This window comes from Melanerpes formicivorus, unplaced genomic scaffold (assembly GCF_026170545.1).
Source record: "Melanerpes formicivorus ecotype bairdi unplaced genomic scaffold, bMelFor1.0.p_v2 SCAF_9, whole genome shotgun sequence".
Taxonomy (NCBI): domain Eukaryota; kingdom Metazoa; phylum Chordata; class Aves; order Piciformes; family Picidae; genus Melanerpes; species Melanerpes formicivorus.
The window spans coordinates 19,485,769-19,512,940 of record NW_027142361.1 but is presented as its reverse complement, the minus strand read 5'-3'; the positions used below and the strand labels follow the sequence as shown (position 1 = coordinate 19,512,940).

The 27,172-nt window shown below is 47.8% G+C and overlaps 1 protein-coding gene across 1 annotated transcript; it reads left to right on the top strand.

Annotated features, from left to right (window-relative positions):
• The first annotated feature begins 710 nt into the window (after positions 1-710).
• Positions 711-27,172, top strand: PINX1 (PIN2 (TERF1) interacting telomerase inhibitor 1). Its single transcript, XM_068142932.1, is given in 8 exon segments — positions 711-740; positions 1,646-1,715; positions 8,909-9,018; positions 12,888-12,980; positions 14,759-14,789; positions 14,792-14,833; positions 23,892-23,984; positions 27,085-27,172. Coding segments are annotated over 8 exon segments (525 nt in total). The 3' UTR covers positions 27,141-27,172.

Sequence of the window (27,172 nt, the reverse complement as noted above, 5' to 3'; positions counted from 1 at the left end):
CCTGGCACCCACAGAGCTCGGGGAGAGTAGAAAGAATAAACCAAACACTGAAACAAACCCTTACCAGATTAATGATTGAGACCCAGATGACATGGGTTAAGTGCCTACCCTTGGCCCTGCTCTGGATCAGGACACAGCCGAGATCTGATGTTGGTGTATCACCTTATGAAATGATGTTTGGGCTACTTGATTTACAAGGTGGGAGGGAAATGGCTAATTATGAATTGGGGGACAAAAACATTAGAAATTACGTGATGGTAATAGGGAGAACATTACAACATTTACGGGCTCAAGGGATGTTATCTCAGTATGTTCCTTTAGATTTCCAAATCCACAAATTTAAACCAGGAGATTGGGTTATGATAAAAAGGTGGAAAGAACAAACACTTACACCTCAGTGGGAAGGACCCTTTCAAGTTTTGCTTACTACAGAGACTGCAGTGCGGACAGCCGAGAGAGGATGGACACATGCAACAAGAGTTAAAGGACCTGTGGATCCACCCACCAAATGGACTGTGGTACCCCAAATGGAGGACCTAAGGATGGTCATTAGATGAGTTCCAGTATCAGAGCAGGAGTGGTAATGGTCCTTGCCTGAAAACATAAAACCTCCCTGGGCACAGGGATATAATCTAAGCAGAGTATCGGTGGGATTGTAGGAGGCAAGACCGGGTAGACCTCTGGAATTACCACGAAGAAGATCTAGAACCATGGCTGTGGGCAGCAACCCCATAGGCCATGTGAGTGGAGTTACAAGACAAACCGGACTCCTAATTCCCAGGATTAGCCACTCAGAGGAAGAAAGTTGTCACCCAGATATTGGTATATATAGCATACCCACTCACTGTGTATGGTGCCTATTAAAGTAGAAGAGGAAATATTTTCAGGCAAGGAACATCAGTTGTTATTCCATTCCTTTTACCAGGAAGTTTAAATTGGAATCCTTTTGCTTGTTGTAGAATTGTTGCCAAGTTAGGTTATTATGGCTCAAGCCAAATGTAGTAGAAAGAAGGGGAGGGATTGTGAGAAACTGGTTATAATATTTGGCTTTCGCAAGGGGAATTACTGGGGACCATTGGGTTCGATCGTTGGGCTGATTGGTTGGTTATGGTCTGTATTGTGTGGGGTATTAGGAGAGAAAGGTGAGGTGCCAACAGGTCCAAAGACTGGTCAGGTCAAAAGTGCAGGTTTTGTCTCAGTCCTGATGGAGAGGGGTGGGAGCGTGTTGGGGAATATATGAATATGTACGTTTTAATATATTAATATGTATGTTTGCCATCTATATAAGTTCACCTCGTGTTGTTAGGGTGCGCCTCTAGCAAACTTGCTATGCGCCCAGCGCTGTGTTGCCTTTATTTCATAATAAACTGGTTATAAATTTCAGAAGTGAGTTCGTTTCTCACAGCGCTTATCCCGTATCCATAGGGAAACGCACGAGAGTAGTCAATATACAAAACAACACGTCTTTTGATATCTTTAGTAGAAGTTTCAGAGCTTTAGTACGATTTTAGGCTATTTCCACTGCCCATTTCTACTAGGGTGTCCACTGCGCTCGCCTGCTTCAAGACATTTCTTTCCCATTTCAGGCATTTCTTCGACGCGTCTTTCTGAGCCTGAGATGACAAAAGTCCTCTCTCCCGGGTAGGGCCCGGTGGTGTCTCTTGGCGTGCGCCGCAGAGAGAGGAAGGTCCCCAAGATGGCAATGCTGGCGGAGTGTGAGTGCAGATCCCCGTGGGGAGGGGCCGCGCAGGTGGGGCTCGGGGCGATGCCCCCGAGAGCGGGCTGTGGTCGAGGAAAGAGCTGCTCTCCCGGGAGGCGGCTCCAAGCCCTCCCCGCCGCTCTTGCTGTTGTGGCATGGGCCGCGCTCTCCATCCCGAGCGTGGCGGGCTGGATGCTGGTGGGTCCCCTGAGTCCTCGCGGTGGCTGGGGACGGGCTTGTGGGGCTCTGTCACTTCCTGGCTTAGGTGTACAAAGTCAGCGGGGATGTCCCGTAAAGGCCTTTGGAGCCGGCATTTCCTTTCAGCGCCTCAATGAGACAGTATATTACAGGAGAGGTGCCCTCAATACTTAGGGCTGGGTCAGTGTGTCAGCCAGGCAGGACTCGGCGGAGCCCTGTGTGTGTAGGCATCAGTCTTTTGATGGAGCTGGCATTTGGACTAGGCTTACCCTCTTGTCTGTACAGGCCCTTTCAATACTGAAAGAAGGTTTGTAAGAAATGGAGAAACTGGTTATAATATTTGGCTTTCACAAGGGGAATTACTGGGGACCGTGGGGCTCGATCATTGGGCTGGATCGTTGGGCTGATGGTCTGTATTGTGTGGGGTATTGGGAAAGAAAGGTAAGGTGCCAACAGGTCTAAAGACTGGCCAGGTCAAAATTGCAGGTTTTGTCTCAGTCCTGATGGAGAGGGGTGGAAGCATGCTGGGGAATACATGAATATGTACGTTTTAATATATGAATATGTATGTTTGCTGTCTATATAAGTTCAACTCGTGTTGTTAGGGTGCGCCTCTAGCAAACTCGCTATGTGCCCAGCACTGTGTTGCCTTTATTTTATAATAAACTGGTTATAAATTTTCAGCAGTGAGTTCGTTTCTCACAGAAAGATGTGGACAGTCTTTTTAGCAGTCTGCTGCAACTGGTGTCCTGTTTTTTTACCTGAAGGGAGGGTATAGCCAGGCGGGGGTTGGTCTCTTCTCCCAGGCAACCAGCACCAGAACAAGAGGATACAGTCTCAAGCTGCACCAGGGGAGGTTTAGGCTGGATGTTAGGAAGAAGTTAGGAACTGGCTGGAGGGCCATGCCCAGAGAGTGGTGGTGAATGGTGCCACACCCAGCTGGAGGCCAGTCAATAGTGGTATCCCCCAGGGATCAGTTCTGGGCTCTATACAGTTCAATATCTTTATTGATGATCTGGATGATTGGATTGAGTCAGTCATCAGTAAATTTGCAGATGACACCAAGTTGGGAGCAGGAGTTGATCTGTTGGAGGGTAGGAGAGCTCTCAAGAGGGACCTTGACAGGCTGGACAGATGGGCGGAGTCCAATGGAATGGCATTACACAAGTCCAAGTGCTGGGTGCTGCACTTTGGCCACAGCAACCCCATGCAGTGCTGCAGGCTGGGGTCAGAGTGGCTGGAGAGCAGCCAGGCAGAAAGGGACCTGGGGGTACTGACTGACAGCTACCTCAACATGAGCCAGCAGTGTGCCCAGGTGGCCAAGAAGGCCAATGGCATCCTGGCCTGCATCAGGAATAGTGTGGCCAGCAGGAGCAGGGAGGTCATTGTGCCCCTCTACTCAGCACTGGTTAGGCCACACCTTGAGTCCTGTGTCCAGTTCTGGGGTCCTCAGTTTAAGAAGGACATTGAGACTCTTGAATGTGTCCAGAGAAGGGCAACGAGGCTGGTGAGAGGCCTCGAGCACAGCCCTATGAGGAGAGGCTGAGGGAGCTGGGGTTGCTTAGCATGGAGAGGAGGAGGCTCAGGGGTGACTTCATTGCTGTCTACAACTACCTGATGGGAGGTTGTAGCCAGGAGAGGGTTGGTCTCTTCTCTCAGGCAACTAGCAGCAGAACAAGAGGACACAGTCTCAAGCTGTGCCAGGGGAGGTTTAGGCTCGAGGTGAGGAGAAAGTTCTTCCTAAAGAGTAATTGGCCATTGGAATGTACTGCCCAGGGAGGTGGTGGAGTCACCATCCCTAGAGGTGTTCAAAAAGGGATTGTACATGGCACTGGGTGCCATAGTTTAGTTAGTCATTAGGTGTTGGGTGATAGGTTGGACTTGATGATCTCTTTTCCAACCTTATTGATTCTATGGGTTTCATAGCTTCAGTTAGAAACGAAATCCCTTCTGTGGGCAATATGATTTTTCTGTTTACTGGAGAAATGTTATCTGTTTGTTATCTTTCTGTGTTGCATGGATCACACAGCAGGAATTTAGGTTGGAACTGATAGGGAACCTCCAGAAATGTTTAAATGTTTCATGCTGCAGACAACAGAATTGGTAAAAAGGTTGTAGTAATTGAGCTTTTTCAAATGAGTGTCCATGATCTGGAGAAATGAAACTTTTCTCCACTGGATGGTGCCGCTTGCTCAGAGTTGTGTTATCTGCAGCATCATTTTATGAGCAGCCCAGAAGATAGTCTTAATTTCTGAGCTGATTTAGCTAGAAGATTGTGTGTTGTTCCCTTCAGTGAACAAACATACTTGATGAATTGTTGACTGAAGAGTCTATTTTTTTGTTTGGTTGGGTTTTTTGTGGATTGTTTGGAAGAGGGAGATTTGGAGAGGGACTGTTTACAAAGGCCTGTGGTGACAGGACGAGGGGCAATGGTTTGAAGTTAGAGATGAGAGAATGATGAAAACCTAAACTCAGAGAACAATCCAGATTGTCTGATTGTTTATTGCTGCTTTGATTGTACCTTTCAGCCAAGTCACAAAATTACATCTGTAGATAAGGGGAGATTTAGCCTGGATGTTAGGAACAAGTTGTTTACCATGAGGGTGGTGGAACACTGGAACAGGCTGTCCAGGGAGGTAGTTGAAATGTCATACCTTGAGATATTCCAGGTCAGGCTCAAAGAGGGTCTGAGCAGCCTGATTTAGTGGTGGATGTCCCTACAGAGGGGGTTTGGACAAGATGACCTTTGGAGGTCCCTTACAACCCAAACCATTCTATGATTTTATGTTTTCTGTATGTGGCATGAAGTTGCTCCTCTCCAAAAAAGGACCATGAGGATGATCAGAGGGCTGGAGCTACATCTCCTATGGAGACAGACTGAGAGAGTTGGGGCTTTTCAGTCTGGAGAAGAGAAGGCTCCGAGGTGACCTAATTGTGGCCTTCCAGTACTTGAAGGGGGCCTACAAGAAGGCTGGGGAGGGACTTCCCAGGATATCAGGCAGTCATAGGACTAGGGGGAATGGAATGAAGCTGGAGGTGGGGAGATTCAGGCTGGACATGCGGAAGAAGTTCTTCACCATGAGAGTGGTGAAGCCCTGGAATGGGTTGTCCAGGGAGGTGGTTGTGCTGGGTTGAGGCAGCCCCCTTACCCACCACTCGCAACAATAAACACTCAGACAAACGGATTGCAAAAGTGATGGAAAGTTTAAATAGAACAGTGAGTGCGTGCAGAGAACTAGAAGCACAGTGACAAGAAGAAACCCCAAAACAGACCCAGAGAGATCCCATCCCCACCTGAGGGTGCACCCAAACCCCCAGGGCTCCTCCTTCCTCCCCCCACTGCTAGGCTAGTCTCAGCTGGCCAGATCTGAGACTGCCCATCCCCCCCGTGGCCTTGGGCCTAGCCAGGCCCATGGCTGGGATATCTCTCCCCCAGTTACCAGGTAGCGGAGACGAAGGAAAGAGGAAGTGCCAGACCCCGCCGTGAAACTTATAGTGGTGCAAGGGATCATGGTAGGAAATAACCTAATTTCCTGTGTCCACCCACTGGGCTGGACTTCTGGACACAGGATACACCCCTGTAGCAGAGGGCACCCAGCCCAAACTACGACAGTGGTTGGGGCCCCATCCCTGGAGGTGTTTAAGACCAGGCTGGATGAGGCTCTGGTCAGCCTGATCTAGTGTGGGGTGTCCCTGCCCATGGCAGGGGGGTTGGAACTAGATGATCCTTGTGGTCCCTTCCAGCCCTGACTGATACTATGATACTATGACTTTTTAGGATGTCAGGTAGTGATAAGACTAGGGGTAATGGAGCAAAACTAGAAATGGTTAGATTCACATTGGATGTTAGGAAGAAATTCTTCCCCATGAGGGTGGTAAGACACTGGCACAGGTTGCTCAGGGAGGTGGTAGCAGCCCCATCCCTGGAGGTTTTTAAAGCCAGACTGGATGTGGCTATGAGCAACCTGATCTAGTGTGAGGTGTCCCTGCTCATGGCAGGGGGGCTGCAACTAGATGATCCTTGAGATCCCTTCCAACTCTAACAATTCCTAATGATTCTATGATTTTAAAATAATTCTATAAAGATGTAAGCAACTTTCTTTGTTTTCCTGCATCTACCTTAACACGTTTGAAGATAAGAATGTGTTAACTTGAGTGAAATGTGAGGATAAATCCCATAGCAGTAGTTAAGAGGTTTGAAACAGTTGGACTGCATGGGCTGGGAATGGGAAGGCCTCTGGAAATTTCAGGCTTGAGAAATCTCAGTATTAGGTGTCCTTGTGTTTTGTTACCAGCATCCTCCTGGGAGTAAATCATCTTAGGGCTTCTCTACAGAGAAAAGGGAAAAGGGACCTGGGGATGCTGATTGACAGCCAGCTGAACATGAGCCAGCAGTGCACCCAGGTGGCCAAGAAGGCCAGTGGCATCCTGGCCTGCATCAGAAATAGTGTGGCCAGCAGGAGCAGGGAAGTCATTGTGCCCCTGTACTCAGCACTGGTTAGGCCGCACCTTGAGTCCTGTGTCCAGTTCTGGGCCCCTCAGTTTAAGGACATTGAGACTCTTGAATGTGTCCAGAGAAGGGCAACGAGGCTGGGAAGAGGCCTTGAGCACAGCCCTGTGAGGAGAGGCTGAGGGAGCTGGGATTGTTTAGCCTGGAGAAGAGGAGGCTCAGGGGAGACCTTCTTGCTGTCTACAACTACCTGAAGGGAGGTTGTAGCCAGGTGGGGGTTGGTCTCTTCTCCCAGGCAACCAGCACCAGAACAAGAGGACACAGTCTCAAGCTGCACCAGGGGAAGTTTAGGCTGGAGGTGAGGAGAAAGTTCTTCCCAGAGAGTTGTTAGCCATTGGATTGTGCTGCCCAGGGAGGTGGTGGAGTCACCATCCCTGGAGGTGTTCAAGAGGGGATTGGATGTGGCACTTGGTGCCATGGTTTAGTAGTCATGAGGTCTGTGGTGACAGGTTGGACTTGATGATCTCTTCCAACACTTCCAACCTTTGTGATTCTGTGAAAATTAATAGAAATTAGCTTTTAAGGTGGATTAGTTGAACTGCATCAAACAACTGTATTTGGAAGTTAATTTAAATTCAGACATGCAGTTGTCATCGATTACCTCTGCTGCATACAGAAATCCTTGGGCACATGCAGTGGCTTTACAGCTGTAAGAGTTGCCTTGAATTTAATTTCTTGGGATTTGCAATGTCACCACCTGGGGAACTAGTTGCAGAGAGCATAACAGAACATGTTTGTTTTGGTTTTATTGTCTTTCTTGTTATGTCGTTTGTTTCCCTGTCAGCTACACATGAAAGCAACAGCCAAGATGTTCCCTGTTTTTGTAGGACTTAGCTTTTGCTGGCAGCTTTTTAGCTGGATCCCCTGGCAGACCACTGGAAACCTGAGCCGTTGCATTTGCACCTTGGATGAGTAAAGATGACAAAACATTAGTTGTCCCAGATCCCTAGCTGGTGTTTCAAACACAGCAATAAATGACTGAAGGGAGCCAGAGTTTTTGTTCCCAGTGGGACAGCAGGAAACCCTAATTTGTTTGTGCTTTTCGAGTCACAGCCCACGGTAGCACTTCACCACCTTTTGTTAGTAGCTCAGGCTGCTACAAATAATGAATCAAACATCCTTGTAATATGCTGTCCCTTTGACCTAAATCTGAAGTGTTGCATTTTTTGGGAAAGGTGATTTCCTGATTATGTTGAGAGTGCCTCAGTGGATTTGGGTTCTCACTGGCTTTGTGTGGCCTTGGGTTAATTGGTCAGTTTGGATCCATCATTTCCCATCATGTTTAATGAAGTCTGTAATCTTCCTGTTTCCATTCTTTGTTTGTCTTGTTTATTTAGGTTGTCTTCCTGCATGTATGTAGGTGTATATTTCACGTGGCTAGTTAACTGTGTTAGCTTTTCTCCCTTGACCTCAGTGAAGCTATTCCTGACAATAGAGATGAGCACGCATATGGGGGCCTAGGAGATTAGGACAGAGAAGCCTCCATTCTCATTTGGGTACCTTCACACCTGCAATAATTTCTGGTGACTTTGCATTTTCCATTTAAACCATTTTCTAGCACATCCAAAAGCTGAAATCTCGCTGGTTTGTGTTCTATAATCCAATTTCTCTGGCCACCCCTCATGGTAAACAACTTGTTCCTAACATCCAATCTAAGTCTACTCTGCTCTGGTTTGAAATCATTGCCCCTTGTCCTATCACTGCAGGCCTTTATAAACAGTCTCTTTCCAGAAGACTGGCTAGTGGGTGTTGTCCAGAACTGGGAAAGCCAGCACTGAAGTTGCATGTCCTACAGATTTCATGTTGAAGCCACAGGTAAAGCAAAGCCCTACAAGGAGAGGCTGAGGGAGCTGGGGTTGCTTAGCCTGGAGAAGAGGAGGCTCAGGGGAGACCTCATTGCTGTCTACAACTACCTGAAGGGTGGCTGTAGCAAATAGGGGGTTGGCCTCTTCTCCAAAGCAACCAGTACCAGAACAAGAGGACACAGTCTCAAGCTGTGCCAGGGGAAGTTTAGGCTTGAGGTGAGGAGAAAGTTCTTCACAGAGAGAGTTGTTAGCCATTGGAATGTGCTGCCCAGGGAGGTGGTGGAGTAACCATCCCTGGAGGTGTTCAAGAGGGGACGTAGCACTTGAAGCCATGGTTTAGTAGTCATGAGGTTTTGGGTGACAGGTTGGACTTGTTGATCTCTTCCAACCTTGGTGATTCTGTGATCCTGTGATTGAAGCCTGTACACCTAAGTGGTAACCCTTGCAGCCTTCCCTGCAGCCCATGCTTAGGGATGACAAATTCCATTGCAATTTTATTTTGGCATTTTTCACATTAGTAGTTGCAATTTTTACTGGACTTTAGTTTTGTGTGCACTATAAGGTTTAGTAGAATTAAACCCCCAAAACATTTTTTTCTTTTCAATGAAGAGCTTTCCTTGAACTGATGAAATACCAAGAACACTGAAAATGGCATCAGAGGCTGTTTGATACTGTTTTTTTCCTCCCCTACTCTAGCTTGTAGAAGGCAAAAGTGGTCTGTAGACCCCCAAAACAGTGCTTGGAGTAAAGATGAATCTAAATTTGGCCAGAAGATGCTGGAGAAGATGGGCTGGTCCAAAGGAAAGGTATTTATTAAAGGAGACTTATCTGGATGGAGGGCGAAAGACTGCTAAGGGACTCATGATCTCAGTATTTAAAACATCCTTGTTCTTTCTATTGATTTATTCTCTTAAGCTCACAGGAGATTTGGGCAGTGTTAGATCTCTGCAGTTTTTTACTCAGGTACTTACTTGTACCTGTCCCACTTTCCAGTTTTTCTTCCTTTGACAAGGTGATGTCCCCAAGAGCAGGAGTTAGCACCTTAAATCAGGTGATAGCTGAAGGCTTTAAGTTGCCATTATGCCCTCAGCTCTTTCTGACTGGTAGAGTTTCAAGGAATTCCAGGACCTGCTTTAATCTTTTACCTGTTTTTGAAGGTTATTTCTGATCTGTTCCCTGAATGGCCAAAATGCAGCTTTGTGGGCTCTGTTCCTTCCCAGCTTCAGCCTGTATCTGTGGGGTAAGGTGACAGGTATCTGGTGCTAAGAATAATCTCTAGATAAGTGCAGACATCTGCAGACTTTTCAGCTAGCTCTTTAAAGCAGTTTAATTTCCACAGAGGTGCCTCAGCCATGCTGAGATTTGGGCCTGCACATTAATGAAGTGAAATAAATGCAAAACTCATATGATATTTATTTCATTCTTCTCCTAGATTTCCTCTCCCAACTTTCTTTTTTAAGGAAAGAAAATTAGGATCCTTTTCAGAGGATCATGGAATGGTGGAGGTTGAAGGAACCTCTGGAGATCATCTAGTCCAATCCCTCTGCTAAATCTGGTTCACTCAGAGCAGGTTGCCCAGGATTGTGGTAAGGGTGGATTTGTAATCTCTCCAGAGGAGGAGACTCCACAACCTCTCTGGGCAGCCTGTTCCAATGCTCTGGCAACCTCACAGGAAAGAACGTTTTCCTTATGCTTAGGAGGAACCTGCTGTGTTCTAGTGTGTGCCCGCTGCCCCTTTTCCTATCACTGGACACCACTGAAAAGATTCTGGCCCCCTCCTCTTGACTTCTGCCCTTTAAATATTGGTGGCCATTGATAAGATCCCCTCTCAGTCTGCTCTTCTTCAGGCTAAACAGCTCTGGGTCTCTCAGTATCTATCACAGACACTCCATGTCAGGATTTGTAATGGGTTGGGGTAAACCCCCTCCCCACTGCAGGGCAGAAACAACGACTCAGACAAAGGGATTGCAAAAGTGATGGAAAGTTTAAATAGAAAAACAATTTAAAAACAAACCACAATGAAAGCTTTACAGAGAACCACAAGCACCGTGACAAAGAGAGAGATCCCAGAACATGCCCAAGAACATCCCATCCCCACCTGGGGGTACACCCAAACCCCCCCAGGGCTCTTTCCTCCCCCCCAACCCAGCCTTGGGCCTGGGCAGGCCCAAGGGAGGCGGCTCACGCCATTTTACCTAGGCTGCAGCTGGGGACGAAAGAAGAAGTGAAGACCCCGCATGGACATTTTATAGGGGAGCAGGGCATTATGGGATTGGAATACCTGCCTGTGACCACCCCCTGGGCTGGGCCCACCCCTTGGGACCTCCCAGGTGTGGTCTATGCAGTGGCATCTGGGCCAGCACCCAGCCTAAACCACCACAGGATTCTATCCTCAAAAAAACACAAACATGAACATTCAAATCTAGGAAGTAATATTTAGGCCCAGTATTATCTTTCCTCATTGTACAATCCCCAGGGGAGGAGGGGGAGAGCAGTTGGTTTAAAGCTTTACTTTTTGTACCTGGCCATTTTTTACCTGATGTGTCAGCAGTAACATATCATCAGCTGAGTGTGTGGCTATCATAAATACATTTGTGGTGGAGTAGTGGAGAGAAGCCCTGTGGACACATCCTGGGCATATGTGGCATTCAAAGCAATAAGGCATATTTGAAATCCAGGTATTAGAAATCCAGCACAGTTTATTTGGTCAGTGAGATGAAAAATTCACCTCCTGCTAACCAAAAAAAGTATGAAAGCAAGCGGGACACTTGGCCTGCCTGTCCTGACCCAATTCCAATACAACTAATAACAGTACTAGTGTAAGCTGCTTAATTTCACTGCACAGATGGGCAAAAGCTCATTAATTTGATCAAGCTAAAGTTCCATTTCTCTGGGTTTGTAGTGGAATGGGGACATAAATCTTTCCTCTAGAGCTATAACTGTGGCAAAGGAAGATCTGGTAGCTCAAGCAGGAAACTTACTGTCATGAAGAAGATGAGAGGAAGAGTAAGGACAGACAGAAAGCAACATGAGGCCTTCCTTTTACACTCTGACACAAACAGTGGTCTGACAGCAAAGTTGTTATCTGGAGTCTTGTGGCTCCCCAGTGGGGAGCTTTGGCTTCCCATTGCAAGAGAGACAAGGAACTACTGGAGAAAGTCCAGTGAAGGCTCCAAAGATGCTGAGGGGACTTGAGTGTCTCTCTGACGAGGAAAGGCTGGAAAATCTGGAACTGATAACCTGGAGAAGACTGAGAGGGGACCTTCTCAATGCTCATCAATATCTAAAGGGTAAAAATAAAGAGGATGAGGACAGTCTTATTTCTGTGGTTCCCAGCAACAAGACAAGGGACAATGGCACACACTGGGATGCAGGAAATTCCATCTGTGGTGAAGAACTTTCCTGTGAGGGTGCCAGAGCTGTGGAACAGGCTGCTTGGAGATGTTATGGTGTTTCCTCCTCTGAAGAGATTCCAAACTTGCCTGGACATAATCCTGTGCGACCTGCTGTAGATGACCCTGGTTTTGCAAGAGTATTGGGCTAGGTCTTATAGAATCATAGAATTGTTAGGGTTGGAAGGGACCTCAAGGACCATCCAGTTCCAACCTCCCCACCATGGCCAGGGACACTTCACACTACAGCAGGTTGCTCACAGCCACATCCAGCCTGGCTGCAAAAACCTCCAGGGATGAGGCTTCCACCACCTCCCTGGGCAACCTGTGCCAGTCTCTCACCACCCTCATGGTGAAGAACTTCTTCCTGACATCTAATCTGAATCTACCCATTTCTAGTTTTGTTCCATTCCCCCCAGTCCTTTCACTCCCTGACACCCTAAAACGTCCCTCCCTAGCTTTCTTGTAGCCCCCTTCAGATAACTGGAAGGTCACAATTAGGTCACCTCAGAGCCTTCTCTTCTCCAGGCTGAACAGCTCCAACTCCCTCAGTCTGTCCTCATAGGAGAGGTGCTCCATCCCTCTAATCATCCTCATGGCCCTTCTCTGGACACCTTCCAGCACATCCAGATCCTTCCTGTACTAGGGGCTCCAGAACTGGAAGCAATACTCCAGGTGGGGTCTCACCAAAGCAGTCGAGTCTTCTCTGAACCTCCACCACTCTGTGTGTGTGATATTTGTTTACTCCAGTATCTTCATCAGCTTATCAGTGTGAATTAGATGGCAGAAGTTCCTTATGTCCTGCTAGCTCCAGTCTGAGCCTTCTTTTTCCCACTTTCCCCACATATAGCTTCAGTGTGTGTTGTGTGTGGCTTCTGTCTCAGAGCCAATGCAAAGCTGCCTTGCCATTGACAGAGGTATTTTTGGTGAAAGGCACCTTCTTTTTATCTAGTGTCTTGGTTTGAAATTTGTAAACACTTTTGACTTGCCTTGGAATGTCAGGTGGCTTCCTGATTAACCACCCAAGTGCTTAAGGTTGTTGCTATTTTAGTGTTTATAATGCTTTGCTGGAGGCTTAAGTGGTAAATGAAAAAAGAAAAGAAAACCCCAACACTTAATATCTCATGTGCTAATGCCTGAACACATTCAGTTACAGGGAAGCAAATTAAGTTGTGATTAATTGTTGTATTTCTTTGCAAACTGCCTGACAGTCCAATGTTCTAATTTTTTTCTCATTCACTGCTGTAAAATCCTTACATTTTTTACCCTTAAACCCTCCACAGGGTCTTGGGGCTCAGGAACAAGGAAATACAGAACATATCAAGGTTAGGGTGAAAAACGACACGCTGGGGTTAGGAGCTAACATCAATCATGAGGTGAGCACTAGACCCAGGTAAGGAGAAGGCTCCCCTTTTGGCTAAAGTACTCTCTTTATCATAGAATCATAGAATCAATAATGTCGGAAAAGACCTCAAAGACCATCAAGTCCAACCTGTCACCACAGACCTCATGACTACTAAACCATGGCTTCAAGTGCCATGTCCAGTCCTGTCTTGAACATCTCCAGGGATGGTGACTCCACCACCTCCCTGGGCAGCCCATTCCAATGGCCAACAACTCTCTCTGTGAAGAACTTTCTCCTCACCTCTAGCCTAAACCTCCCCTGGCACAGCTTGAGACTGTGTCTTGTTCTGATGCTGGTTGCCTGGGAGAAGAGACCAACCCCCACCTGGCTACAACCTCCCTTCAGGTAGTTGTAGACAGCAGTAAAGTCTCCCCTGAGCCTCCTCTTCAGCCTTAGCAACCCCAGCTCCCTAAGCCTCTCCTCATAGGGCTTGTGCTCGAGGCCTCTCCCCAGTCTTGTTGCCCTTCTCTGGACACGTTCAAGAGTCTCAATGTCCTTCTTAAACTGAGGACCCCAGAACTGGACACAGGACTCAAGGTGTGGCCTAACCAGTGCTGAGTAGAGGGGCACAATGACCTCCCTGCTCCTGCTGGCCACACTATTTCTGATGCAGGCCAGGATGCCATTGGCCTTCTTGGCCACCTGGGCACACTGCTGGCTCATGTTCAGCCTACTATCAACCAGTACCCCCGGGTCCCTTTCTGCCTGGCTGCTCTCCAGCCACTCTGACCCCAGCCTGCAGCACTGCATGGGGTTGTTGTGACCAAAGTGCAGCACCCAGCACTTGGATTTTTATAATAATAATAATAATATAATAATAATAAAAAACAGGTTGGAAGAGACCTTCAAAATCATCGTGTCCAACCCATCAACCAATCCAACCCACCTAAACAACTAAACCATGGCACCAAGCATCCCATCAAGTCTCCTCCTGAACACCTCCAATGATGGTGACTCCACCACCTCCCCAGGCAGCCCATTCCAATGGCCAATTACTCTCTCTGTATAGAACTTCTTCCTAACATCCAACCTAAACCTCCCCTGGTGCAGCCTGCGACTGTGTCCTCTTGTTCTGGTACTGGCTGCCTGGGAGAAGAGAGCAACAATGGGATGTAAGTGAAACGTCTTGCTACATCTGCTGGCAGCATGTACCTACTTGTCTGTCTGTGCAGAAACTCTTGTCCTGGAGTTCAGTTCTGCTTTTTTGAACATTTTAGGAGTAAATATCTACTTGGAAAGGTTCCAGTGGTACTGAGGGCTGGCTCTTCAGAGATTATTTTATTCCGAGATTAGTATTTCCAAGCAAACCATTGAAATACTTGTCTTTTCCCTGTGCCTCCTGCCCTGCTTCATATCTTCTGTCCCTCTTCCTGATATCAGTTACCTTTCTGACTGAACATAAGGTACATAGGCAGAGCAGAATGTAGTCCTAAAGGTGCTGGTCTCATTATCAACCTCTTAAGTAACTTTATTGTTGTTAAAAATGACACTAGTATTTCTTGCTTACATTTGAAAAAATACTGTGCAGGTGAGATGGGCAGAGCCAGCTCAGTATTACTTAAGGACTGCAAAGCAAACCTTTATAATTTTTACACTTTGAAGCAGCTGATGAGCTGCTGTTAGTGTTGCCATCTGTGGAGTTTCTGACAGTTGTTCTCACCAACAAGGACTGAGTATATACAGCTGAGTTACTTCTTAGAGTGCTGAGTCTTATTATGGGCCTTGTATTCATCTGAGTGATACTTACAGGACAACTGGATTGCTCACCAGGATGACTTCAACTTCTTGCTGAACTGAATGATTGCCATGGACAGAGTGAAACAGGTAGGTTCATGCTTTGCTCAGCCAGATGCTGTTCCATTCTTTGCCTAAAAAAAAAATTTTGGGCTGCTGAGGCAGACAACTTCTCCTTCTTCCCCAAAATCAGGGGAGCCAAAAGGTACATTGCCATTCATTCATCATGCTGGATGAGGCTCTGGCCAGCCTGATCTAGTGTGGGGTGTCCCTGCCCACGGCAGGGGTGTTGGAACTAGTTGATCCTTGTGGTCCCTTCCAACCCTGACTGATTCTATGATTTTATGATTCTATCTGCCTGCCTGTTGCACATTGGCTCTGTTCAGCGGGAAGCCCTCTTGGGACAGCACTGGTACCAGCAGCCGCTGGGGACCATCCGCTGCTCTCCTTTTCGGGCTGCGGGAATCAACAGCACCGTGGAGATTCCTGCTCACGCCGTGAATCAAGAGGAGCTGTCTTTTCACATGGTCAGACTCGTGATCCCAGCATCGGGAGCGGCTTATTACAAAAGGGTTTGCTGTGGCTCGTGGGGACTCTGTTTGGCGGGCAGCCCATATTCTCTTGTACTCTCTTGTGCTCTCACGCGCCACCGCACTTTTTCTAATTTTCTTTTTTGTCCAGTAGGTGCTGTGGCCAGGGACAGGCATGGTTGTAACTCGCAGCAAAAACTCCCTAAAAAAATCAGTGTCGACCCAGACTGAGGTAGAACACAAGCAGGTAGCTGTCCAGGTATCTGGCTGTAGAGAGTACTGGAGCCTGGCTCTTGAGAAGCAGGGTAGGGGGGGCAACTCTTGCATAAGGTGTGAGCAGATTGACTATCTGCTTAATCTGGTGGCCAGACTGAAGGATGAGGTTGCTAGCCTTAGAAATGTAAGGGAATGTAGGAAAGAGATGAACCAGAGGAGGAAAGAGATGAATCAGAGTAAGCAGGCTCTGCAGGCTCCCCCAGCAGAGGCTGGTTATTCAAAAAGCAGAGGGGAACGGACGCAGGTTCCACTCAAAAGACGCAAAGTTAAACATCCTTGCCTCCCCTCACCTTCCCCACTGCACTTGGAAAACAGGTATGGGGCACTGGAGATAGAGGGTGAGGTGATCCTGATGCCAGAGGACACACCATCTGGGGTTATCCCTGAGGCTAAACAGCCTAAGGTTAAACAGCCTAAGGCAAAGCAGCCTAAGGTTAAACAGCCTTCCCCTGGAATCAGGACCTGCTCCCTCAAAAAAAAGAGGAGGGTAATTGGTATTGGTGATTCCCTTCTGAGGGGAACAGAGGGCCCTATATGTCGGCCTGACCCATCTCATAGGGAACTCTGTTGTCTGCCAGGAGCCCAAGTTAATGATGTTACCAGAAGGCTGCCTAGACTGGTGCAGCCCTCTGACTACTATTCTTTGCTAGTTATGAAGTTAGAGAATGATGATGTTGCAACGAGAACTCCCAAGGCTATCAAAAATGACTTCAGGGCCCTGGGAGATCTGGTTGAGGGGTCAGGGGCACAAATAATTTTTTCATCAATACCCTTAGTTGCAGGAGGGAATACCGTAAGAAACAGGTCAGCAGCTATAGTCAACAAGTGCCTTAGAGGCTGGTGCAGTCAAAAGAATTTTGGGTTTTTTCGATCTTGGAAAACTTTCTACTGCACCAGGTCAGCTGGCAACAGATGGAGTACATCTGTCCCAGAGAAGGGGAAAGGTCACAGTATATGAGAATGGCCTGTCCCCCAAAGGTAAAAAGATCCTGGGAAGGAAATTGGCAGGTCTCATCGACAGGGCTTTAAACTAGTTTCGAAGGGGGAAGAGGCTGAAACTAGTCCCCTCAGGCAGCAGTCTGGGGACGATAAGCTAGAGTCAGAGGTGAAACCAGCAGCCCAGCTGAAGTGCATGTACACTAATGCACGAAGCATGGGTAACAAACAAGAGGAGCTGGAAGCCTTGATGCAGCAGGAAAGTTATGATGTAGTTGCCATCACAGAGATGTGGTGGGACGACTCACATGACTGGAGCACTTCAATTGTTGTCTGCAGGCTCTTCAGGAGAGACAGGCAAGGAAGAAGGGGTGGAGGGGTGGCCCTGTACATCAGGGAGGCACTAGATGCCATTGAGATGGAGATTAGGGACGATCGGGTTGAGTGCTTGTGGGTAAGAATTAGAGGGAAGACCGGCAGAGCAGACATTCTGGTTGGAGTCTGTTATAGACCACCCAACAAGGATGTTGATGAAGTATTCTATAGGCAGCTTAGGGCTGTCTCAAGATCTCCGGACCTTGTTCTCATGGGCGACTTCAACCTGCCTGACATCTACTGGGATCTCAACACAGCAGAGAGGAGACAGTCTAGGAGGTTCTTAGAATGCATGGAGGACAGCTTCTTATCCCAGGTGCTGCGAGAGCCTACCAGGGGCAAGGCTATGCTTAACCTCCTCTTCACCAATAGGGAAGGGCTGGTGGGTGATGTGGTTGTCTGCGGGTGTTTAGGGGCCAGTGACCACGAGATAATTGAATTTTCGGCTTTTGGTCAAGCTAAGAGGGGTAGCAAGAAGACCTCCACTCTGGACTTCCGGAGGGCAGACTTCGGGTTACTCAAGGAACTAATTCAGAGGGTTCCTTGGGATAAAGCCCTTAAAAACAAAGGGGTCCAGGAGAGCTGGACCTACTTCAAGGAAGAATTGTTGAAGGCTCAGGGACAGGCTGTGCCAATGTGCCGGAAGATGAGCCGCCGGGGCAGAAGGCCAGCCTGGATGGTTCATGAAATTTTACTGGAACTGAGGGAAAAAAAGAGGGTGTATCATCTTTGGAAGAGAGGGGAGGCAACCCACGGAATGTTTAAGGATGTTGCTAGGTCTTGTAGGAAGAAAATTAGGGAGGCAAAAGCACACTTGGAGCTTAAACTGGCCTCTACTGTGAAGGACAACAAAAAGTCCTTCTATAAATACATTAATAGCAAGAGGAAGGGAAAGGACAACCTCCACTCCTTGGTGGACATGGAGTGGAACATTGTAACAAAGGATGAGGAAAAGGCAGAGATACTTAACACCTTCTTTGCCTCAATTTTTCCTAGCAGGATGGAACGTCTTCCAGACAGCTGGCCTGCAGAGCTGGCAGGAGGAGCCAGGGAGCCACACAGTTTCCCTATGTTCCATGAGGAGGTGTTTGGAACTCTCCTCAGCAGCTTGGATCCCCACAAGTCCATGGGACCAGATGGGATCCATCCTAGGGTGCTGAGAGAGCTGGCAGAGGAGCTGGCCAAGCCGCTATCCATCATTTTCCAGCAGTCCTGGCTCACTGGAGAGGTCCCAGAAGACTGGAAGCTGGCTAACGTTGTGCCCATCCACAAGAAGGGCCGGTTGGATGAGCCAGGGAATTATAGGCCTGTCAGCCTGACCTCAGTGCCAGGCAAGATTATGGAACAGGTCAACCTGAGTGAAATCACTCAGCACTTAGAGGATGGACAAGGGATCAGGCCCAGCCAGCATGGATTTAGGAAGAGTAGGTCCTGCCTGACCAACCTGATCTCCTTCTATGATCAGGTGACCTGCCTGGTCGATGTGGGGATGCCTGTGGATGTAGTCTACCTGGACTTCAGCAAGGCCTTTGACACTGTCCCCCACAGCAAACTCCTGGCCAAGCTGTCAGCCCATGGATTGGATGGGAGCACACTGCATTGGGTTAGGAACTGGCTGGAGGGCCGAGCCCAGAGAGTGGTGGTGAATGGTGCCACATCCAGCTGTCAGCCAGTCCGTAGTGGAGTCCCCCAGGGATCAGTGCTGGGCCCTGTGCTCTTTAACATCTTTATTGATGATCTGGATGAGGGCATTGAGTCCATCATCAGTAAATTTGCTGACGACACCAAGCTTGGGGCAGGAGTTGATCTGCTGGAGGGTAGAGAGGCTCTGCAGAGGGACCTCGACAGGCTGGACAGATGGGCAGAGTCCAACGGCATGAGATTTAACACATCCAAGTGCTGGGTTCTGCACATTGGTCACAACAACTCCATGCAGAGCTACAGGCTGTGGTCAGAGTGGCCGGAGAGCAGCCAGGTAGAGAGGGACCTGGGGGTACTGGTCGATAGTAGGCTGAACATGAGCCTGCAGTGTGCCCAGGCAGCCAAGAGGGCCAGTGGAATCCTGGCCTGCATCAAGAACAGTGTGGCCAGCAGGAGCAGGGAGGTCATTCTGCCCCTGTACACTGCACTGGTTAGGCCACACCTCGAGTACTGTGTCCAGTTCTGGGCCCCTCAGTTTAGGAAGGACGTTGACTTGCTGGAACGAGTCCAGAGAAGAGCAACAAAGTTGGTGCGGGGCTTGGAGCACAAGCCCTATGAGGAGAGACTGAGGGAGCTGGGGTTGCTTAGCCTGGAGAAGAGGAGACTCAGGGGTGACCTTATTACTCTCTACAACTACCTGAAGGGAGGTTGTTGACAGGCGGACTTTGGTCCCTTCTCCTAAGTAGCCTGTACCAGAACAAGAGGACACAGTCTCAGGCTGCACCAGGGGAGGTTCAGGTTGGATGTTAGGAAGAAGTTCTATACAGAGAGAGTGAGTGCCCATTGGAATGGGCTGCCTGGGGAGGTGGTGGAGTCGCCATCATTGGAGGTGTTCAGGAGGAGACTTGATGGGGTGCTTGGTGCCATGGGTTAGTTGTTTTGGTGGGTTGGATTGGTTAATGGGTTGGACATGATGATCTTGAAGGTCTCTTCCAATCTGGTTTGGTTTATTCTATTCTATGGTTTATTCTATTTATTCTATTCAGTAGTGAAATTCCTCCTTGAAGACACAAGGAGGTGCTGCTGCCCCTTTCACTGTATAATAAGCGGAGGAGGAAGCAGCCCTGTGGGTGTCCTTTGCTCTGTAATATTCTCTTCTATACATGCAGGTCAGGAAGTAGACTCCAAGCACCTCATCTCTGCTCAGGCTATTTTAGTTGTGGTGCTTACTTTAGCCTTTTCTTTTTAGGATTTTCAAGTTAACTGCAAATTCTTGCACTTGGCCAGCTAGTTGTCCTTCTCATTAGGGCTTGGTGTGTAAATGGAAGAGTAGGTCTCAGGCTGCCTTCTGGTAGTCTCATAGTTTCATAGTTTCATAGTTTCATTCAGGGTTGGAAGGGACCACAAGGATCATCTAGTTCCAACCCCCCTGCCATGGGCAGGGACACCCCACACTAGATCAGGCTGGACAGAGCCTCATCCAGCCTGCTCTTAAACACCCCCAGGGACGGGGCCTCGACCACCTCCCTGAACAGCCCATTCCAGGGTTTCACCACTCTCATGGTGAAGAACCTCCTCCTCACATCTAGCCTGAATCTCCCCACCTCCAGCTTCATTCCATTCCCCCTAGTCCTATCACTACCTGATATCCTGAGAAGTCCTTCCCCAGCCTTCCTGTAGGCCCCCTTCAGATACTGGAAGGCGACAATTAGGTCTCCTCGGAGCCTTCTCTTCTGCAGACTGAACAGCCCCAACTCCCCCAGTCTGTCCTCATAGGAGAGGTGCTCCAGCCCTCTGCTCATCCTTGTGGCCCTTCTCTGGACACGTTCCAGCACCTCCACATCCCTCTTGTAATAGGGGCTCCAGAACTGGACACAGTACTCCAGGTGGGGTCTCACCAGGGCTGAGTAGAGGGGGAGGATCACCTCCCTCGACCTGCTAGCCACACTTCTCCTGATGCAGCCCAGGATCTGATTGGCTTTGCGGGCTGCAAGTGCACACTGAGAGCTCATGTTGAGCTTTTTGTCCACCAGCACCCCCAAGTCTCTCTCCTCAGGGCTATCCTCCAGCCAGTCACTGCCCAGCCTGTATTTGTGCCTGGGATTGCCTCGACCCAGATGCAGGACCCTGCACTTGCTCTTATTGAACTTCATGAGGTTGGCCTGTGCCCACCTCTCCAGCCTGTCAAGGTCCCGCTGGATGGCCTCCCTTCCCTCCAGCGTGTCTGCTGCACCACACAGCTTGGTGTCATCAGCAAACTTGCTGAGGGTGCACTCAATGCCACTGTCCATGTCCCCCACAAAGATGTTGAATAAGACAGGTCCCAGGACTGATCCCTGAGGGACTCCACTTGTCACTGGCCTCCACTGGGACATGGAGCCATTGACAGCCACTCTTTGGGTGCGGCCATCAAGCCAGTTCCTTATCCATCTAGTGGTCCACCAATCAAACCCATGTGTCACCAGTTTGGAGACCAGGATGTGGTGTGGGACAGTGTCGAAGGCTTTGCTCAGGTCCAGGTAAACGACATCAGTTGCTCGCCCCTCGTCTATTAATTTTGTCACCTGCTCATAGAAGGCCACCAGGTTGGTCAGGCAGGATTTGCCCTTGGCAAAGCCATGCTGACTGTTCCCAATCACCTCTTCACTATTCTTTTGAGCGAGTAGTGACTCCAGGAGGATCTGTTCCATGATCTTTCCAGGCACAGAGGTGAGACTGACTGGCCTGTAGTTCCCTGGTTCCTCCTTCTTGCCCTTTTTGAAGATGGGGGCAATGTTTCCCCTTTTCCAGTCTGTGGGGACTTCACCAGACTGCCAGGACTTTTGAAATATAATAGAGAGGGGTTTAGCAACCTCATCTGCCAGTTCTCTCAGTACCCGTGGGTGTATCCCGTCGGGTCCCATGGACTTGAACACTTTCAGGTTCTTCAGATGATCACGAACCTGATCTGCACTTACAATGGGCAGTTCTTCCTCCCCGTCCCTGGCTTTGACTTCCATAACATCAGGAGTGTGGCTAGAGGCCCTTGCAGTGAAGACTGAGGTAAAGAAGTTATTAAGTACCTCAGCCTTTTCCTCATCACATGTGACCATGTCACCATTTTCCTTTCTGAGGGGGCCCACACCTTCCCTAGTCTTCTTCTTCCCATTAATATACCTGTAAAAGTTCTTAGTATTCCCTTTAATCTCCCTGGCTAGATTCAACTCAAACTCTGCTTTGGCTTTCCTAACCAGGACTCTTGCTGCTCGGGCAGCTTCCTTGTATTCCCCCTGTTCTACCTGTCCTTCCCTCCACTTCCTGTAGAGTTTCCTTTTAAGTAATAGTGTGTCCAGTAGCTCCTTGCCCATCCAGGCAGGCCTCCTAGCATTCTTACCTGCTTTTCTCTTTGTTGGTACACAGAGCTCCTGGACACAGAGGAGGTGGTCCTTGAATACTGACCAGCTGTCCTGGGTCCCTCTTCCCTCCAGGGCTTTGTCCCACGACACTTTGGCTAGCAGATCCCTGAAGCGATCAAAATCTGCACGCCTAAAGTCTAGGGTCGTGAGCTTGGAATACTTCCTCCTGATTACCCTGAGGATGTTAAATTCAACTGCTTCATGGTCACTGCAGCCAAGGCCGTCTATGAGCCTCACATTGCTTACCAGCCCTTCCCTGTTGGTGAGAACAAGGTCCAGCATAGCACCATTTCTTGTTGGTTCCTCCACCATTTGGAGGAGGAAGTTGTCTTCTATGCAGTCCAGGAACATCCTGGATTGCTGGTGCCTTGCTGTGTTGTCCCTCCAGCAGATATCCGGGTGGTTGAAATCACCCATGAGGACCAGGGCTTGTGACCTGGAAGCTGCTTCTATTTGCCTATGGAGGGCCTCATCTGCTTGGATCTGCTGGTCAGGTGGCCTGTAGGAGACCCCCACAGTAATATCTTCTTCCCCTGTCCTGCCTTTAATTTTGACCCATACACTCTCAACTAGCTTATCATCCCTCCCCAGTTGGAGCTCCACTGATTCCAACTGGCTATTGACATAGAGGGCAACACCTCCTCCTCTCCTTCCCTGCCTATCCTTCCTAAAGAGTTTATACCCATCTATGCCTACCTCCCAGTCATGGGATTCATCCCACCAAGTTTCAGTAACAGCCACTATGTCGTGGCATCCCAGCAGCACAGTGGCCCTTAACTCATCCTGTTTGTTGCCCAAGCTGCGCGCATTCGCATAGAAGCACTTCAGCTTCTTCGTCAGGCAGCAGATTTCATTATTAGGTCACTGACTCTGTCATCAGGTGTCATTGTCTATTAAACAGCAAAGTGCTGTAGTTCCAGTGTCAGAAAAGCTTAGTCTGCAGATCGTTCAGGGGTGGGATCATCTGAAAAGTGACTCAGTTGGCCCTCAGGGTGTGAGTTGATTTCCTTACCCATCCCAGTTGCCACTGGAAGGGAAAAACGTCAGAGTAGCATTTTCCAGAGTTACAGAGCAGAGAATCCTGTGGTACCTGCTTCTTGTCAGGACTGGACTAATAAAGTAGCTATTAAGCAGACGGCAGGTTGCCTTCTTTGGAGAATTTGTTGTTTTGTGAGAGCAAAGAGTGCATCTGGAGCAGTGAAGTAACCTGTGACAGCACAGGAACTCGATACCTCTGTGGTGGAATGCTTAGACTAATCCTTCACATGGTTTTAACCTGCACAAGCTAAACGTTCTCCCAAGCAGCTCCTTAATGAATCTGGGACTTAGCCAACCTCAGAGACCATTCCCAGCAGACAGTTTAGAGGAAACCCCTCTTCTGGAAGCAGGGAGAATTAAACAACATGGATGTGGCAATTTATTGTGCCTGGCCTCACGGGCAGGGATGCTCTGCCACTGTTTAATTTCCTTACACAGATGTGTCAGACTCTGCCCAGGTAGAGGCACTTAGTGTAGTGGTAGAAGTGGAGAGCCTCTCTAGGTGATTTTTTTTTTCTTTCTTTATTATAACTTTCTTACTTTATTTTTTCTCATTTTTCCTCCTACCACTATTTGTTTTTATACTGTTTCTAACATCTTTCTCAGACTCTGGCACTGGAGATCTTTGATAACAAACAGCACACTAAGCCATGACCTAGTAGTATTCTTTTTCTCACTGTAGAAATGGTGGTAAATTAGACTTTTGACTTGGCATACCTGTATCTGCCTTTTCAAATTACTTTAGATTGGAAATGGAAAGGGAGGGGGATATGGCAAAAGACATCAAGCATGTCTGGATCACAACTTAACCATCTTTCCTCATTTGTTGAGACAGGTTGTTGAGGCTTGGTTTTGAAAGTGAAAGTTAAATAGACTAATGTTTAAATTTGGAGCTTAAGATTACATTGAGCAGGGTTGGAACCTGTTTGTTTGAGGGGTTTGTGCTTTGTTTTGTAGAGTCCTCAGTGAACAATCAAAAGAAGAAATTCAGTCTGGAAGAAAAATCTAAATATTCCAAGAAACGTGTCCACTACATGAAGTTTGCAAAAGGTAAGAGGAGTTTTGTTCTTTCATAAGCTCTGACCAAGATTAGGAAAAAATAACATGTGACTAGGGTGATCTGTTACCTTCTGGGGTCTAAATTTGGCAAGTAAAACCTTGGTATAGAAATACCCCCTGCAGCAACTTACTGACAGCTTACTATGTGCTGCCCCTCTTTATTTTGGACAATTTCAGATGGCTTTGGGTTGAATACTGTTGGGTAAAACAGTTGGTATCTGAAAGAACCACCTGCTGAATAAAGGAACAGTGAATACCCTGAGTGTTCTGTGTGTGGGCAGGGAATGGGAGGGGGAGGCAAAGGTGATAACAGTTCCTTGGGCATCTGCATGGCACTATCCCCTGCAATCTCCAGTAACCCCTGCTAAGAGATCACGTGGATAAGATCAGTGATCAGATTAAACCTGAATGCAGGAAGAGGAAAGCCCTCTTACATCTACCAGGTACTTTATTGGATAAATGAGGACAGTGGTTGGTGGCCAGAAAAATTCTTATCAAGAACTCGTGGAGCTTAGGGATTTCTTTCCTTCTTAGAGTGATGACATTATGTCAACCATACCTTGTTTTACATCTTGCCAGTTGTCCAATCTCTTGCTATGTTTTTTCTGCTGCTCATGTTCCCCATTCACACACCCTGGGCAGATGATGTGTGTGTGGACCATACCTTGTTTTACATCTTGCCAGTTGTTCAATCTCTTGCTGTGTTTTTTCTGCTGCTCATGTTCCTCATTCACACACCCTGGGCAGATGATGTGTGTGTGTACATGTTCCCAGTGCATGGATGGGATTGGTTTCCACTAATGGCTGACTTATTAAGCTTAAAGCTCTGTGTAATGTTTTCTGATAGGAAATGCCTCTGCTAAAACAGAGGTCTGAATGGAGGCCAAATTCTGATATTGGGATTTGTGATTTTTGGATTGATTGATTGATTGATTTGGCCTTGAAGTCAAACATGTTAACATGACTGTGCCACTGTGATGTTAAACAATTAAACTGATTCAGGGAGCTGGGGTTGTTTAGCCTGGAGAGGAGGAGGCTCAGGGAGACCTTATTGCTGTCTACAACTACCTGAAGGGAGGTTGTACCCAGGTGGGGGTTGGTCTCTTCTCCCAGGCAACCAGCACCAGAGCAAGCGGACACAGTCTCAAGCTGTGCCAGGGGAGGTTTAGGCTGGATGTTGGGAAGAAGATCCTCACAGAAAGAGAGATTGGCCATTGGAATGTGCTGCCCAGGGAGGTGGTGGAGTCACCATCCCTGGAGGTGTTTAGGAAGAGACTGGATGGGGTGCTTGGTGCCATGGTTTAGTTGATTAGATGGTGGTGGGTGATGGGTTGGACTTGATGATCCAAAGGTCTTTTCCAACCTGGTTAATTCTGTATCCTTGCAAGTGCAGGGGCCTGTTGTAGATGGTAGAAAACAGTATTTAACCTTTTTCTGAAAACAATGGAAAAATAGGTATCTTGTGAGCATGCAAAATGCGAAGCAAAGCTTTTATATTAAGGCTATCCCTCATTTGTATGGCTGCAGTGTTCCTGTAAGGTAGGCCCCTGTTTGATTGTTCTCTCTGTGATCTAAAAAAACAGGGAAATTGTCCTTTTTCAAGGAAAGAGAAAAAGTTACTTGAGAAAGGCTGATGTTGTTGTGGCCCTTGTTGTTCAAGTCCAATCCTGCTTCCTTTTAGACTAAACAAGAGGAGCTCACACAAAAGCAGGAGAATGGAGCAGCAGCAGTAGAAAAGGCAGCTTCCGTTTCTGGTGCTGTTTTGTAGCCTCACTGCTGGAGGAAGATAGATACCACACGTAGACTTGCATCTGAGAAATACACACCAATATGAGATTCAGACAGTGATTTCAATTCCTTTTCTAGTAACTGCTCCCCTCTGATGCTGCAAAGGATTTGGCCTGTCAGCTATTTTGATTTTTTTGAAACAGAGAATGCAGGAAAAGTGAGGGATACTCTCCAGAGGGAGGGGAGAAAAAAAGGCATGGAAAGAAAGTGTAAAGTGAGAGGAAGAGCAGCAGGATTGCAAATGTCATGTTACAAGCCTTGGCAAAGATAAAGTTGAAAACAGCCATGAGTGACATCCAGCTTGCTTGGATAAAGGCATCTGGAGGCTGCCCAGTGAGACACTAGGAAGTTGGGTGATGTCTGCTCCTCTAGGTTCATGTGTCTGCTCAACCTCTGTGGGCAGTTAAGGATCCTGAGAAGAAGAAACAGGTGGAGTAGTCAGATTAGTTTGGTGGGTTTTGTCTATTGCAGGTGTTTAGATTCATTTGGAGGTCAGTGATTCTGGAATCAGAAAATCAAGTGGAGTAGGACCCCAGCAGACTCCTGATAAATTGGTTTATCTGTGCTAATTCTGTTTCTTGAACTTTTGCTGACTCCTTTTTAAAGATAATTTTCTGACATAGGCTGTGGATGACTCAGCAGGTGTCTGCCTGGGGAATTGGCTAAACTTCTGCTGATATCTCAGTTTATTACTTCACACACTATTACTTCCCCCTTCTTGCTCCATTTCTGATATTCAGGTAGCCACTCAGCAGTCAGATGGGAATAATGGTCCTCCTGATACTTAGAGTAATCTCTCCTTAACCCTTACAATTGTTTTAAATTGGGATAATCTGGTGTGTTGCAGAGGTGGAGGATTTTCCTTTCAGAAGCCATTTCAAGAATCAAGGAAAAGTCTCAGCTGACTTAATATGGGTATTGATTTGTTTTTTTTCACTGTAAGGAGGAGCTGTGACTCCTTAACTGTCAGAGATGGGAAATTCTTATGAGAATCCAAAGATGTGCTTTTTCTTCTTGAAATTTTTCTGCATGTAGGAGTTTATAGCTCTTTTCCCATCTTCCTATACCAACTTGGCAACACAAACTACTGTTGCCTGCTTCCCTGTGGGCATACACGAACAGGCCGTGGTTGTCTCCTCACCAACCTTTCCTCCCTACACACACACATACACATTTCCTTCTGTCTGGAAGTCATGGCCAGCCTTCATTGAATGTCTTTGGCATTCTCCTGCTGATTTTTGTTCACCTCTGAAAAACAGCTGTGAAGGTTGTGGATGTTCTTTTGTTTTCCCTCTCCTTTCAGGCAAGGATCTCTCTTCGCGCAGTGATGATGATCTGTCCTGCATATTTGGGAAGTGACACAAAAGCATCAAGACACAGGTAAACAAGAG